We start from the raw sequence: 14902 nt of genomic DNA on the forward strand, positions 1-14902 counted from the left end.
TATTAGACCAACAGACCTAAATACGGGTTAGAAGACTTTATAGGCCTAACTGTTATACTTAATCGAAATAGACTAGACTAGGCTAAAACATCACACTAGACTAGACTAAGACATAGATAACAGAGAATAGACACTATTATTGTTCTTAGTCTGTAGCTATAACATTGCTATTTCAAAAGCAGTACATACACACACACATGTTCACTTTAAGTGATGACGTCGTTTCATCTAAAGCGATTACCCAGTAGCCGGACAAAGTCAGACGTGAAACTTTTGAAGTCGCCACCACAGAAATAATGTTCACGCTCAATGAGGTTGTTTTTTTTCCCTTTTTCCTCCCGTTCCTCCCCCTGCTGGTAAATGAAGACTTTTCTCAAGTAGATAATTATAAGAGTCTTTCATAGGGGCTCCACAGAGTTGAATAGAAAATGATCCAGTCCCGTTTGTTGCAGTAGACAATTTCTGACGCCCCGGGCAGCAGTTTTTCTTGTGCTGGTGTGTAGAAATGTGTTCAATGGCCTATAGACTTGATCTTGTAGTCTACACTCTAAAAGTGTACCAATGTTTGTAAAGAGTTTGGAAAAGTCTTTGATGACATTCCTGGGAACTAAACAAAACAATGAAGGTGAGGAGAGCGAGACACGAAGATTCAACGATGTTTTCAACTAGGCTACAAAACACTGATTTTTATTTTTTTTTACAGTTAATAATCAAATAAAATCACACAGATTTAGTGTCAATAGTTATATTGAATACACAGATTTTACTGTGGCCTACGTTCTACGCCCGAAACGGATTCAGACCTTAGAGTCATCATTGGATGGGGGATGAGAGGCTTAGGAAGAATGTAACAAACAAAAAAATTAACATCCTGTGTTGTGTTTAATTGGCAAGAATGTTTAATGTGACTTAAAATCAATCAAAATGTACTCAGTTCTCTAACAGTGTCTACTATTAGAGGCGACTAAATGTCAAGTTAGTGCTTTGTAGATATAGTTCTCTAACAGTGTCTACTATTAGAGGTGACTAAATGTCAAGTTAGTGCTTTGTAGATATAGTTCTCTAACAGTGTCTACTATTAGAGGTGACTAAATGTCGAGTGAGTGGTGTCTGTAGATATGACTAGTAAATCACATTGGCTGGAACTGAAGGACAACAAAATAGTGCGTATAGTGGGGGGGGGGGGGGATCCATTTTTCTCTCTGGAAATGTCTATGGGATGAATAAAACAAAGTTAGTTTTTCCATAAGGGCTTCATCTTCACCTATCTCTTAGTCTGTTGAACCGTTGGGGCACCACACAAGATCTGTGGACCCACCTTCTACATTCCTCTGTCTTGCAATGACAGCCCTGTTCATTCTTGTATGTTGTCGTCCCTTTGCTTTCTCTGTCTGCCTCTTCTTTTTTTCCTGGTACTAATCCCCGAAGGAAGGTGTTTTCGAGCGCTGAGAACATTCTGATAAAGCCATACAATTTTAGTTTGCGTTTTTTTTTGTTGACAGTGGTCAGCAGGTCATCGTGGGGATTCATATGTGATCCTGTTCTGAATCTCCTCTTTTGTGAAGCCGTCTTTGTGTTGCATTGCATGCTGTTCCACTAACCAACACATTCCAAACTGTCCACATTCATTAAAGTGACCTCCTCAGCCCTCAATTAGAACAATATATACATTTGTTTAATTCATTAAAGTGACCTCTTCAGCCCTCAATTAGAACAATATATACATTTGTTTAATTCATTAAAGTGACCTCTTCAGCCCTCAATTAGAACAATATGACGACATTTGTTTAATTCATTAAAGTGACCTCTTCAGCCCTCAATTAGAACAATATGACGACATTTGTTTAATTCATTAAAGTGACCTCTTCAGCCCTCAATTAGAACAATATATACATTTGTTTAATTCATTAAAGTGACCTCTTCAGCCCTCAATTAGAACAATATATACATTTGTTTAATTCATTAAAGTGACCTCTTCAGCCCTCAATTAGAACAATATATACATTTGTTTAATTCATTAAAGTGACCTCTTCAGCCCTCAATTAGAACAATATGACGACATTTGTTTAATTCATTAAAGTGACCTCTTCAGCCCTCAATTAGAACAATATGACGACATTTGTTTAATTCATTAAAGTGACCTCTTCAGTCCTCAATTAGAACAATATGACGACATTTGTTTAATTCATTAAAGTGACCTCTTCAGCCCTCAATTAGAACAATATGACGACATTTGTTTAATTCATTAAAGTGACCTCTTCAGCACTCAATTAGAACAATATGACGACATTTGTTTAATTCATTAAAGTGACCTCTTCAGCCCTCAATTAGAACAATATGACGACATTTGTTTAATTCATTAAAGTGACCTCTTCAGCCCTCAATTAGAACAATATAGACATTTGTTTAATTCATTAAAGTGACCTCTTCAGCCCTCAATTAGAACAATATAGACATTTGTTTAATTCATTAAAGTGACCTCTTCAGCCCTCAATTAGAACAATATGACGACATTTGTTTAATTCATTAAAGTGACCTCTTCAGCCCTCAATTAGAACAATATAGACATTTGTTTAATTCATTAAAGTGACCTCTTTAGCCCTCAATTAGAACAATATAGACATTTGTTTACTTCATTAAAGTGACCTCTTCAGCCCTCAATTAGAACAATATATACATTTGTTTACTTCATTAAAGTGACCTCTTCAGCCCTCAATTAGAACAATATATACATTTGTTTACTTCATTAAAGTGACCTCTTCAGCCCTCAATTAGAACAATATAGACATTTGTTTAATTCATTAAAGTGACCTCTTCAGCCCTCAATTAGAACAATATGACGACATTTGTTTAATTCATTAAAGTGACCTCTTCAGCCCTCAATTAGAACAATATAGACATTTGTTTAATTCATTAAAGTGACCTCTTCAGCCCTCAATTAGAACAATATAGACATTTGTTTCATTCATTAAAGTGACCTCTTCAGCCCTCAATTAGAACAATATATACATTTGTTTAATTCATTAAAGTGACCTCTTCAGCCCTCAATTAGAACAATATAGACATTTGTTTAATTCATTAAAGTGACCTCTTCAGCCCTCAATTAGAACAATATAGACATTTGTTTCATTCATTAAAGTGACCTCTTCAGCCCTCAATTAGAACAATATAGACATTTGTTTAATTCATTAAAGTGACCTCTTCAGCCCTCAATTAGAACAATATGACGACATTTGTTTAATTCATTAAAGTGACCTCTTCAGCCCTCAATTAGAACAATATAGACATTTGTTTAATTCATTAAAGTGACCTCTTCAGCCCTCAATTAGAACAATATAGACATTTGTTTAATTCATTAAAGTGACCTCTTCAGCCCTCAATTAGAACAATATAGACATTTGTTTACTTCATTAAAGTGACCTCTTCAGCCCTCAATTAGAACAATATATACATTTGTTTACTTCATTAAAGTGACCTCTTCAGCCCTCAATTAGAACAATATATACATTTGTTTAATTCATTAAAGTGACCTCTTCAGCCCTCAATTAGAACAATATAGACATTTGTTTAATTCATTAAAGTGACCTCTTCAGCCCTCAATTAGAACAATATGACGACATTTGTTTAATTCATTAAAGTGACCTCTTCAGCCCTCAATTAGAACAATATAGACATTTGTTTACTTCATTAAAGTGACCTCTTCAGCCCTCAATTAGAACAATATATACATTTGTTTAATTCATTAAAGTGACCTCTTCAGCCCTCAATTAGAACAATATAGACATTTGTTTAATTCATTAAAGTGACCTCTTCAGCCCTCAATTAGAACAATATAGACATTTTTTTCATTCATTAAAGTGACCTCTTCAGCCCTCAATTAGAACAATATGACGACATTTGTTTAATTCAAGGTCGTCGAGCTAAGTCTGTAGGGGAGAGAGTTCACTGTAGGAAGTACGTCCCCTTGACTGCACACGCTTTACTAACTAACGTCTCACACGCTTTACTAACTAACGTCTCACACGCTTTACTAACTAACGTCTCACACGCTTTACTAACTAACGTCTCACACGCTTTACTAACTAACGTCTCACACGCTTTACTAACTAACGTCTCACACGCTTTACTAACTAACGTCTCATACGCTTTACTAACTAACGTCTCACACGCTTTACTAACTAACGTCTCACACGCTTTACTAACTAACGTCTCACACGCTTTACTAACTAACGTCTCACACGCTTTACTAACTAACGTCTCACACGCTTTACTAACTAACGTCTCACACGCTTTACTAACTAACGTCTCACACGCTTTACTAACTAACGTCCCACACGTTTTACTAACTAACGTCCCACACGCTTTACTAACTAACGTCCCATCACGTTTTACTAACTAACGTCCCATCACGTTTTACTAACTAACGTCCCACACGCTTTACTAACTAACGTCCCACACGCTTTACTAACTAACGTCCCACACGCTTTACTAACTAACGTCCCACACGCTTTACTAACTAACGTTCCACACGCTTTACTAACTAACGTCCCACACGCTTTAACAAAAAAAAAAAAACTCCCCTAGTTTTCATCGAAACTCTCTCTCTGTCTCTCTCTCTGTCTCTCTTTCTGTGTGTGTGTCTCTCTCTCTGTCTCTCTATTTCTCTCTCTGTCTGTCTCTCTGTCTGTCTCTTATTCTCTCTATCTCTCTCTCTGTCTCTCAGTCTATTTTTCTCTCTCTCTCTCTGTCTGTCTCTCTCTGTCTCTGTCTGTCTCTCTCTGTCTCTCAGTCTATTTTCTATCTGTCTCTGTCTCTCTCTGTCTTCATGTTTTCAATCTTGGTGTTTGTCCCTGGGTTTCCCTATATTATTTCAACATAGCAAGTTAATTGTTACTTCATGCCAGGTGTTTATCTACAAATATTTTAAAGGACACTTGCAAATAAATCAACGTTTCCAAAGGGGGCAAGACTGCATGTTCAACAAGGCTAGTCACATCGTTTAAGTCGAATGTAGTCATATCTTTTTTAGGATTATGAGCCGTGGGGAAGCTAAAGGGGGGGGGGACCAAATTTGAAAATCCCCCCGGACCCCCACTTGAGGAGGGACCCAAAATGAGTATCCGAAATTTGTTCTTACATTAAATATTACGCCATTACCTCATGTCATGATGTAGAATGTCAAAATGCAGGGGCCCCTAGAGTGGTCCAACTCCCCAAAATCACTAGCTACGCCACTGCTTATTTGTTTCCTTTTTTTTGTATCTGTTCAGTACAGATAGGTCATTAGGTAACGATATTGATGCCACATTATTAGTTAGAATATGATAATAGATCTAGAGTGATCTAGCAACGTTACCAGACAAAAAAACTAATTTAAAAAAATATTGCATATTGAAAGTGGAAAAAAAAAGTTATTCGCATGCAAATAAAATAAACCCAAGTTCCCAAAGAAAAAAACTTATTCATGTGTCGTGTCCTGAGAAATAAAACACATTGAACCAATTTCTAATCATTTTTTAAAATCATTTTTATTGTGAACAAAAACAAATCGTTGTATAATGGTCATGAATAAATCCAATTCCATTGTACAATGTTCATCATCAAAAAGCCGAATCTAGTTGTACAGACATACATAAACCAAGAAAACCCAAACCTGCTCCTACTTTGAACGTTCTCTTGGTGAACAAATCACCCACTAGCAGCCAGAGATAAACAAAAAATGTTCAACTCTTTCTCTTCAAATGTATTTCTAAAGTGTAGCACCAAGAAACAGTTTTAACCACACCTCATGAGGCTGGATGTACAAGCACTGCCTGGTCATGTAGGGCGTGCCATACTCCCGCTATTAAATCACGCCCACTACTCCTCCCTTTCCCTTGGGAGGTTTGGGCTAGAATATACTAAGATAAGATAAGATAATTTTATTGATCCAATCAATAATCCTTAATTTGAAGGAACATCCAAACAAACTTTGGGACAATGTCTGTGGTGATACACAATAATCATGGATTAGTCTTCATTGAATGTAAGCCCGTGATCTTTTGTGACCTGGAGTTCTGTCTCAATGTTTTAGAAAGCACACAACATTTTGTAATCAACATATGTATCAATAGAAAAAGAAAAGAACTGAATATTTAAAAGAACACACACACACACATTTACTTGATATAATATATCACATAGTTTTCAATATTGAATGCATAAAGAGAGCTAACCCTAACAAGTCAGATTTTACCCGAGAATACAATAAATGGGCATTGCATGAAGCTCCTCCCTAACCCCATACATGTAAGGGCTTCTTGCATGCATTTCCATTTTGGTATCCCATAACAGCTTAGGTCACGTGACATCCTCTTTTATAATGACGTGTTAGGAGGGACTGGCTTTCGCTTTCCTGGAATTATTGAGAAGCAAGACAGTGACCTCTTAGTACTTCACCATGACATCAGTGTCCAGTTCGATTTCTGGTGTCGGTATTGGCATTCTTTTGGCAGTTTTATAGTAAAAAAATTAATGTATAGATTTGTCTACCATTGTGTTCACTTTCAGTTTTGTTTGTCAACTTCCATTAAAAAAAGAATATTAGCAAAACCCTGACACTTTTTAAAATTAGATTAATGAGAGAAAATGAACAGAAACACACATATACACACTCACACTATTAATGAACACCATGAACGACCTGATATGGCCTCATGTAAATGAGATGAATGTCTGGGCATTAGCTGTGGTAGGAACGATGTCGCCCATATTGAGTCCGGCGGAACTGTTATCACTAACAGGAGAAGGGGCAAAGGCGAGTAACTGGCGCCTTAACCAGGAGGGGCTCGTTAGCCATGGCTGGCCACCCACCTGGGAGAAGGAAAACTCTGAATTGAAGCCTCTGTTGTCTTGCAACGTCTGGATAACTTAAAACTTGAATTCAAAATCTGACGGGACAAAAATTGTACACATAAAAATGTACATAAATGAACCAAACTAAACAAAACAAAAACATGGATAGATCTTTTGAAAGACGTATTTAAATAAATGTACACTATATGCCTAGTAGTTAGCGCCCAATTGTCCCGTCGCCATAACGTCCTGCATCATTGGATGCTATAATTGTTCTCGAACTTAGAACTTAGACTATGAGATGCCGAGTCAAGTTGATCACTGCCTGCTAACATGGACTCTGGATAAGGGGAGTTGTCAAAGGTAATAATTGAATATAAATTCTAACAAATTCATAGTTGCCTCAAGAAGTCTCAATTGCTCTGGCCTAGTTTCAAAGATGTGAAAAAGAAATACAATTATTTGAAACACTAGCATCAGAGACAGTGATCAGGTACTAAAGTCTGAACTTTGTTGAACTTTTGGAGTCTCTAAACTAGGCTCTGTTCCTTGCCATCACTGCGACAAAAGGACGACTACATTCAATGACTGGTTATGGACTTTTCAGATTGACTTTTACTGTAGTTCTGCATAACAATCCGAACCAGATTTTGTTTCCCCACTACAGTTAGGGCACTGAAAGATATTAGACCTTCAGTTATTTGAATACAGGGGACGGGCTCATGATGTCACTAAGACAGAGATGGAGAAAAAAGAAATACATGTATGGAATTCTTCGCAAAAGTTACCACCATGTAAATAGACAGACTGCCTGGTGTTCGTAAAACAATTGGATTGAAAGCTTTGGACGAATTGTTGGTGTTTCTTACCTTATAAAATACAGACGTTACTTTCAAAACAATTTTACGTCCTACAAACCAAGAGATTGGAGACAGAGTTACTGCAGCGATCGGACCCCATGATGACCTGCTAACTATAGTACAAAAAAAACGCAAGCTTAAAAACTATGGCCATATTACCAGATCTTCGGGGCTCGCAAAGACCTTCCTTCAGGGAACAGTACAAGGAAAAGAAGAAGAGACAGACAGAGAAAGCCATGGGAGGACAACATAAAAGAATGGACGGGCCTCCATTGAAAGAGATTCTAAGCAATGCAAAAGAGAGGGAGGAATGGACAAAGACGGTCGACGAGTCTTGCTTGGTGCCCAAACGGTCCAACAGACTAAGGGATAGACTCTAGACGCATGATAAAGTCATTGTCAAAATATGGCAGATGAGGACAGCCTTAACTAGTGTTTACCAGATCCTGCAAAAGTAGGACAAGTCTTCTTTAAGGCAATAGTTTAAAAGATGAAAATGTCAGTTTTGTGCCCTTTTATCTCATGAAATGCCATAAGATCCAACAGTGAATCTTTAATATCTTCTAGTTTAAACATAGTAGGCCTAGGTCACTTACAATTAATGTGGCCAGGAATTCTCTACTTTGATAGGAAAAAGAGCATTGATCTAAAAGATGTTTCATTCCAGTCTACTACATGCTTTTTGTATGTGTACCACCCACTTTATGTTTCTGTTTGTATGAAGCATGTTACTTAGAGCTCAGATAGACGTCCTGCCTCTGACAGTAGCAGCACAGTGGACAAGAGGGAGAAATACACTCTCTCTATCGTCTCAGAAAAATGATACTTAATATGTTAGTTGGACATCCAATGATTTCATATTTTAAAAGTTTTTCTTGTATTTTGTGTGTGTGGCCTTCTTGGTAAGTCTGTGTCCTGTTTTCTGTGATCATTGAAGTGTGCAGGTGTCTGTGATCTTAATCCGAATTTAAAGCATTGGGACATTAGCACCGAACAATAAGTACTTCAATGTCAAACGAGCAATAAACACTTTGACTAACGACTATCTCGTTATTCGTAAGAAGTCTTACTACACAATGTGTAGTGGACATTAGATAGACCAGGCCTAGACCTAGCCATAAGTCACGTTTCATTGGCTAGAGCAAGTCGTAAACCGTTTGGCTGGTCAAACCACGTGACATGTGGAAAGTAAAATTTGATTGGCCAGTTCTATAAGGTCTATAAATATTATGGATCAAAATTTATTGGATAAATTGGTCTTAAAATAAGTTTGATAGGCTTGACTATCAGTATGCTTAGGTCGTCCTAATGAGACACAGGCTTCTGCCATCTATTCCCGGCTTTCTTATCACCTTTGTTCCCAGAATTTAAAGTTGAGTTTAAACACCTCAAGTATAAGTCAGCCACTTAACTCATTAACTCAGCTTTTACTCATTAACTCAGCTCTAACAGAGATCTACTGATTGCCGTCTGATCGTTATCCCAACTGCCTCAGGTGCCGACAACAATTGACTTCAGCTGATAGAAGCCAGCTAGCCATATGTAGGCATGGCGCACACAGTCAAATGTTTCTGCTGCACTGAGTTTTTCCTGAGGACGGATAACAGTAGGGGGTCTTTGTTTGATTCTATCGCCAAACGATATCCTATTTATAACGCCTCGAACGTCTTCCTATAATAATCCTATTTAAACTGTTTGCTTTAACCACGCTGAATTAGCACTAACGCCGGGAATTTCTTTGATGTTAAATACCAGGTAATCACTTCATGACGTTTTAGTTACGTATCTTTGTAGTCACATTTTTTATTCTGATTTTTTTTTTTCAGATTATTAGTCGCAGTGCCTTTGTTTGGATTCCAACATTCGGAGTTGTAGATATTGCACTTTATATCAAACATCAAGGGCCAGATACTGTTCTTTCAAGATTGGTCACATGTAGAATTTGAGTCGATCACTAACTACTGCATCTGGTGACCCTATAACATCACGTCACCCTATAACATCACGTGGCTCTATAAACTCAATAAAATGAATGACAGAGAGAGGAGTAGGTCCCCACGACCTAGCAGCACGACTTCACCTAGGGCTCACCTAGCATCGCCCTCCTACAGCCGAGAGACCAGTGAAGGCAAAATGACCATTGACTTAACTTGTACTATCCCTCATTTAGCCACATCAGCCAACAAAGGTCATCCCACAGCCGGGATTGGAGTGGACGATCCAAGGTTCTCGCAACAAATTCAGGAAGCTGTGTCCCATGTACTGGACGGCTACGACTGGTCACTGGTCACAACTCCAGCTAGAAGTCAAAATGGCGAGAAAAGGAAACCTCACATCAAGCGGCCAATGAATGCATTCATGGTGTGGGCTCAAGCAGCAAGAAGGAAATTAGCTGACCAGTACCCACATTTACATAATGCAGAGCTCAGCAAGACTTTAGGGAAATTGTGGAGGTAGGTTGAACATATACACACATATAAATATAAACCTATACATAGGACCATAAACATCCACATACACAATCACACAGGCTCAAAAACAACCACAGAAACGCATGCACGTTGAGACCTATTCACAAAAACACATACACTGAACTAGAAACAACAGCACACACACACACATCCTTCCTACGATCATATAGACAGCGATCCTTATTCCAATCTTTCAACAACAGCACACACACACACATCCTTCCTACGATCATATAGACAGCGATCCTTATTCCAATCTTTCAACAACAAACACACGTACACAGAGCACCACATGCACACATCACATACACTCTTTTGGGGGCCCCCCTCAAATGGGGGAGGGATTTTCAAATTCTCTTCCACCACACAATTCTTCTTGACCTACCTGTTGAAAGCTTAGAAATCTTGTTCATGAGCTCTTGATTCTCTTTTAGAAAGTGCCTTGTTCACAGTGCTGTTGAAAGGACACTTCTATTCCATTGACAATCTAACGTACAGCATTGATTGAGATTGACATTGTTAGCTCAAACAAAGGAAGACTACTCTCTCTCTCTCTCTCATTTGCTGATTAATATTGTACGCATTTGTAATGTCCATGGATCTGTAATGTACATATCTGGGCAGTCTTGTAACTAATGACGCATTACTGCCAAAGCTAACACTGGTCGTCTTGAGTGTGATGGTTGAGAATCGCTCTGTCGACCAAGAAACCCAAACTTCATGTCTACCTTTAGTTCTGTATGTCTCTCGGTGTTCTACAGATAACTGCTATGTGGCTTTTCGAATGCCTTCAACTCAAGTGACTGCTCTGTATGTAACATACAGCTGGCTCTGTGAAGCCACGTAAAATAGTGTTGCTTATTCAATCTCGAGACATACTTTCATAGATCAGGCTCCACAGGGGCGTAGCTAGGAAGTTTCCATTATTTGGAGGTCCGGGAGGCTTGACCTCTTTGCGTAATATTTAATGTAAAAAACACTCTTTTGGGGGCCCCCTCAAGTGGGGGGGGGGTCAAACTCTTCCCCCTCTTCCAGCACCCTAGCTACTACACTAAGGCTCCACCATTTTTCTGTGTACACCTTCTCTCATACTGCCTAGAATAACATTCAATGTCAGCTGTCATTGTAGATATCAATTCTGTACACTGCCTAGTTTACACATCTCAACCCCTCAACTCAAGAAAACATTAAGAAACTGGAACAGACACAAAATAGAGCAGTGAGATCCATAACAAACGAATATTCACATTTGACTAGAGTAACACCTTTAGTAAAATCACTAAATTTAGAAAGCCTTCAGGACAGAAGACTCAAAAGTAAAGTAGCAATTATACATAAAACACTGAACCATAATCTTCAAATACAAAAACAAAATTTAATAAAATACTCAGAAAGACACAAAGATAAAGGCACATTCCTCATCCCATATGCTAGGACGAATTTGTACAAATACTCCTTCTTCCCTAGTGCTATTACAGCTTGGAATGGGTTGCCTGAGCTAGCCAGGAAAACCAGTGACTTGGCAGAATTTAAGTCATTGGTTTATATGAATGACTAAATGCATGATGCGTAGGACGTAATCATCTTCTTTTTTGAAGTAACGTCTGTATTATATAAGATAAGATAAGATCTAATACTGCCTAGAATAACATTCAATGTAAGCTGTCATTGTAGACATCAATTCTGTACACTGTCTAGTTTACAAATCATTATACAAAGAAGAAAAATTTTAATTTTATTTTCACATTTGACAACTTTGCGTTGGGATGGTACAATCTCTGGTATTCTAAAAGTCCAAAGTCAGGTAACATTCTAGAATAGTGTACACATGAAATGGAAACGTATCTAATGTTGTCATTCATTGTTAGTGACTTCTTATTAGGACTTAAACAATGTTCTAAAATCTCTTTAGATATCTACTTGCTTGACCTGGGAAATGACAAAGAACAACAACAACAAAAAAAAAAGACTTGCCCTGTTCGTTCCACCTCTTCCTGCCCAGTAGTCAGGGGTCAACCTATTCTGTTGACACGGTGACCCTCTGTGTTTCACTTCCGTCTAACCCTAGTTCAACATGTTGGACCACCCATGATCACTACGTTCTAGCTTGGTCAATGGAATAACTGCATCCTACTTGGATGTCATCACAAATTTAGAGTCCAGTATAATCAGGTCGCCTACAGTGTAGCGATCCTTGTTCATTCAAAACAGATTGATAATGTTTACATTGTTAATCTGAATCGATTTAATGGTATAGAAAGAGTTTTATACTCTTTTCTTAAAACTCTTATATTATCCAAGAACGAACAATTTGGCAGTACTGTTCTATTAAATAGCACATTTGTTAGTGCAGTTAGATCAATAGTCAGAAAACCTGGAAGTATCATTAGGGACATCTGCTGGGATAGTATCGGCCCATTATACATCAGCTCAAGATTTGTTCAGTTTAGTCTGATGTGTTTGAATTGTACTTTGTGTCAATAGAGTAAGTAACCTGTAAACTTTGTGTCAATAAAGTAGCCTGTAAACATTGTGTTAATAAAGTAGCCTGTAAACATTGTGTTAATAAAGTAACCTGTAAACATTGTGTTAATAAAGTAGCCTGTAAACTTTGTGTCAATAAAGTAGCCTGTAAACTTTGTGTCAATAAAGTAACCTGTAAACTTTGTGTCAATAAAGTAGCCTGTAAACATTGTGTCAATAAAGTAACCAGTAAACTTTGTGTCAATAAAGTAGCCAGTAAACTTTGTGTCAATAAAGTAGCCAGTAAACTTTGTGTCAATAAAGTAGCCAGTAAACTTTGTGTCAATAAAGTAGCCAGTAAACTTTGTGTCAATAAAGTAGCCAGTAAACTTTGTGTCAATAAAGTAGCCAGTAAACTTTGTGTCAATAAAGTAGCCAGTAAACTTTGTGTCAATAAAGTAGCCAGTAAACTTTGTGTCAATAAAGTAGCCAGTAAACTTTGTGTCAATAAAGTAGCCAGTAAACTTTGTGTCAATAAAGTAGCCAGTAAACTTTGTGTCAATAAAGTAGCCAGTAAACTTTGTGTCAATAAAGTAGCCAGTAAACTTTGTGTCAATAAAGTAGCCAGTAAACTTTGTGTCAATAAAGTAGCCAGTAAACTTTGTGTCAATAAAGTAGCCTGTAAACTTCACTTCTTGTACAACAGCGTGAAAGGGATTCAAAAGACTAGAGTGAACTGAATTATACTTGCAGAAATTGTTTATTTCTATACCTGATGAGACACACACACACACACACACACACGTTTCCCAAGAGGTTACACTCGTCTAACGTAAATATATTCATCAACTACAAATGTCACAAAATCGTTGTCAATTTTGTTGGGAAAAAATCTCCATGAACGATTCATTTCTTGTTTGAATGTGTCTCATTAGATTCTCCTCCATCAAGATGTTGTCATTCTCGACTTGTGGCGGCTCTACACTTCCAGAAAAGACGGGCCATTGTTACTTGTCAGAGTTCAGAAAACAAAAGAGCTCTTATTCCCTGCCATGCCGCACGATTATCGAAGTTTAAAGATCCCAGGTCTTGAAGTAGGCGACGTGAATTATGACTGGTGGGCAGAGTTAATAGAAGAACTAATCCATATGTAATGCTAAGAACTAATCTATTTGTAAGGCTAAGAACTAATCCATATGTAATGCTAAGAACTAATCCATAGGTAAAGCTAAATCTGCCTGAAGAAATTCAATTAAAACGTTAGTGTAAGTTTGCGTCACGATTCGCTATTACTGAATTCAACTTCACATGTACATTGGGCGACACCTGTTTGGTTTAGTTTATTTTTTTTTTACTTGAAGGTCAGTTTTTTATTTAACACACACAAAATGACATTACACAATCTCTAGTGGTGTCACAATCTTGTCCACTAAAAACATTCCAACGCAATGGACCAAAGGACACGGCTAAGAAAATACATTTATTTAAACGATTCCTTTTGCAATCTATTTAGAGGTGCTGTTGCCAACTTGAAACAGTTTAACATATTTTTTTAAACAGAAGAAAAGGGATCGCAATTTTTTGAAGAAGTAATGTCAATATTGTCAATGTCACAAATTAATTTTTTTTTTATTTATATCAATAGGTTGACATTTTTGTTTTCGTAAATATATAAAATTGTTTGAAGATTGGACAAAACATAATAGGTTCTTTCTCTTTTTCACTCTCTCTCTCTCTCTCACTTTCTCTCTCTCTCACTTTCTCTCTCTCTCTCTTTCTCGCTCTCACTCGCTTTCTCTCTCTGTCTCCTCCTCTCTCTCTCTCTCTCTCCCTCCCTTTTTCTCCCGCTCTCTCTCTCTCTCTCTCACTTTCTCTCTCTCTTTCTCGCTCTCTCTCTTTGTCTCTCTCTCTGCCTCACCCTCTGTATCTGTCTCCCTTCCCCTCTCTTTTTTTTTCTCTCTCTCTCACTTTCCCTCTCTCTCTCTCTCTCGCTTTCTCTCTCTCTTTCTCTCTCTCTCTCTCTTTGTCTCTCTCTGCCTCACCCTCTCTATCTGTCTCCCTTCCCCTCTCTCACTTTCCCTCTCTCTCTCTCTCACTTTCTCTCTCTCTCTTTCTCTCTCTCTCTTTGTCTCTCTCTGCCTCACCCTCTCTATCTGTCTCCCTTCCCCTCTCTCTTTTTTCTCTCTCTCTCTCTCACTTTCCCTCTCTCTCTCTCTCTCTCTCGCTTTCTCTCTCTCTGTCTCCCCCCTCTTTTTCTCCCTCCCTCTCTCTCTC

At 37.8% G+C, this 14902-nt stretch overlaps 1 protein-coding gene across 1 annotated transcript in view; it reads left to right on the forward strand.

Annotated features, from left to right (window-relative positions):
• LOC106074855 (transcription factor Sox-10-like) overlaps positions 1-14902 on the forward strand; it is a 53523-nt gene that overhangs the window by 8395 nt on the left and 30226 nt on the right. Inside the window, exon 2 of the mRNA XM_013235733.2 lies at positions 9521-10147. Coding sequence (XP_013091187.2) covers positions 9723-10147 — 425 coding nt within the window. The 5' untranslated portion in view covers positions 9521-9722. The remainder of the gene's footprint in view (positions 1-9520; positions 10148-14902) is intronic.

Source organism: Biomphalaria glabrata, chromosome 2 (genome assembly GCF_947242115.1).
Source record: "Biomphalaria glabrata chromosome 2, xgBioGlab47.1, whole genome shotgun sequence".
Classification (NCBI taxonomy): Eukaryota; Metazoa; Mollusca; class Gastropoda; family Planorbidae; genus Biomphalaria; species Biomphalaria glabrata.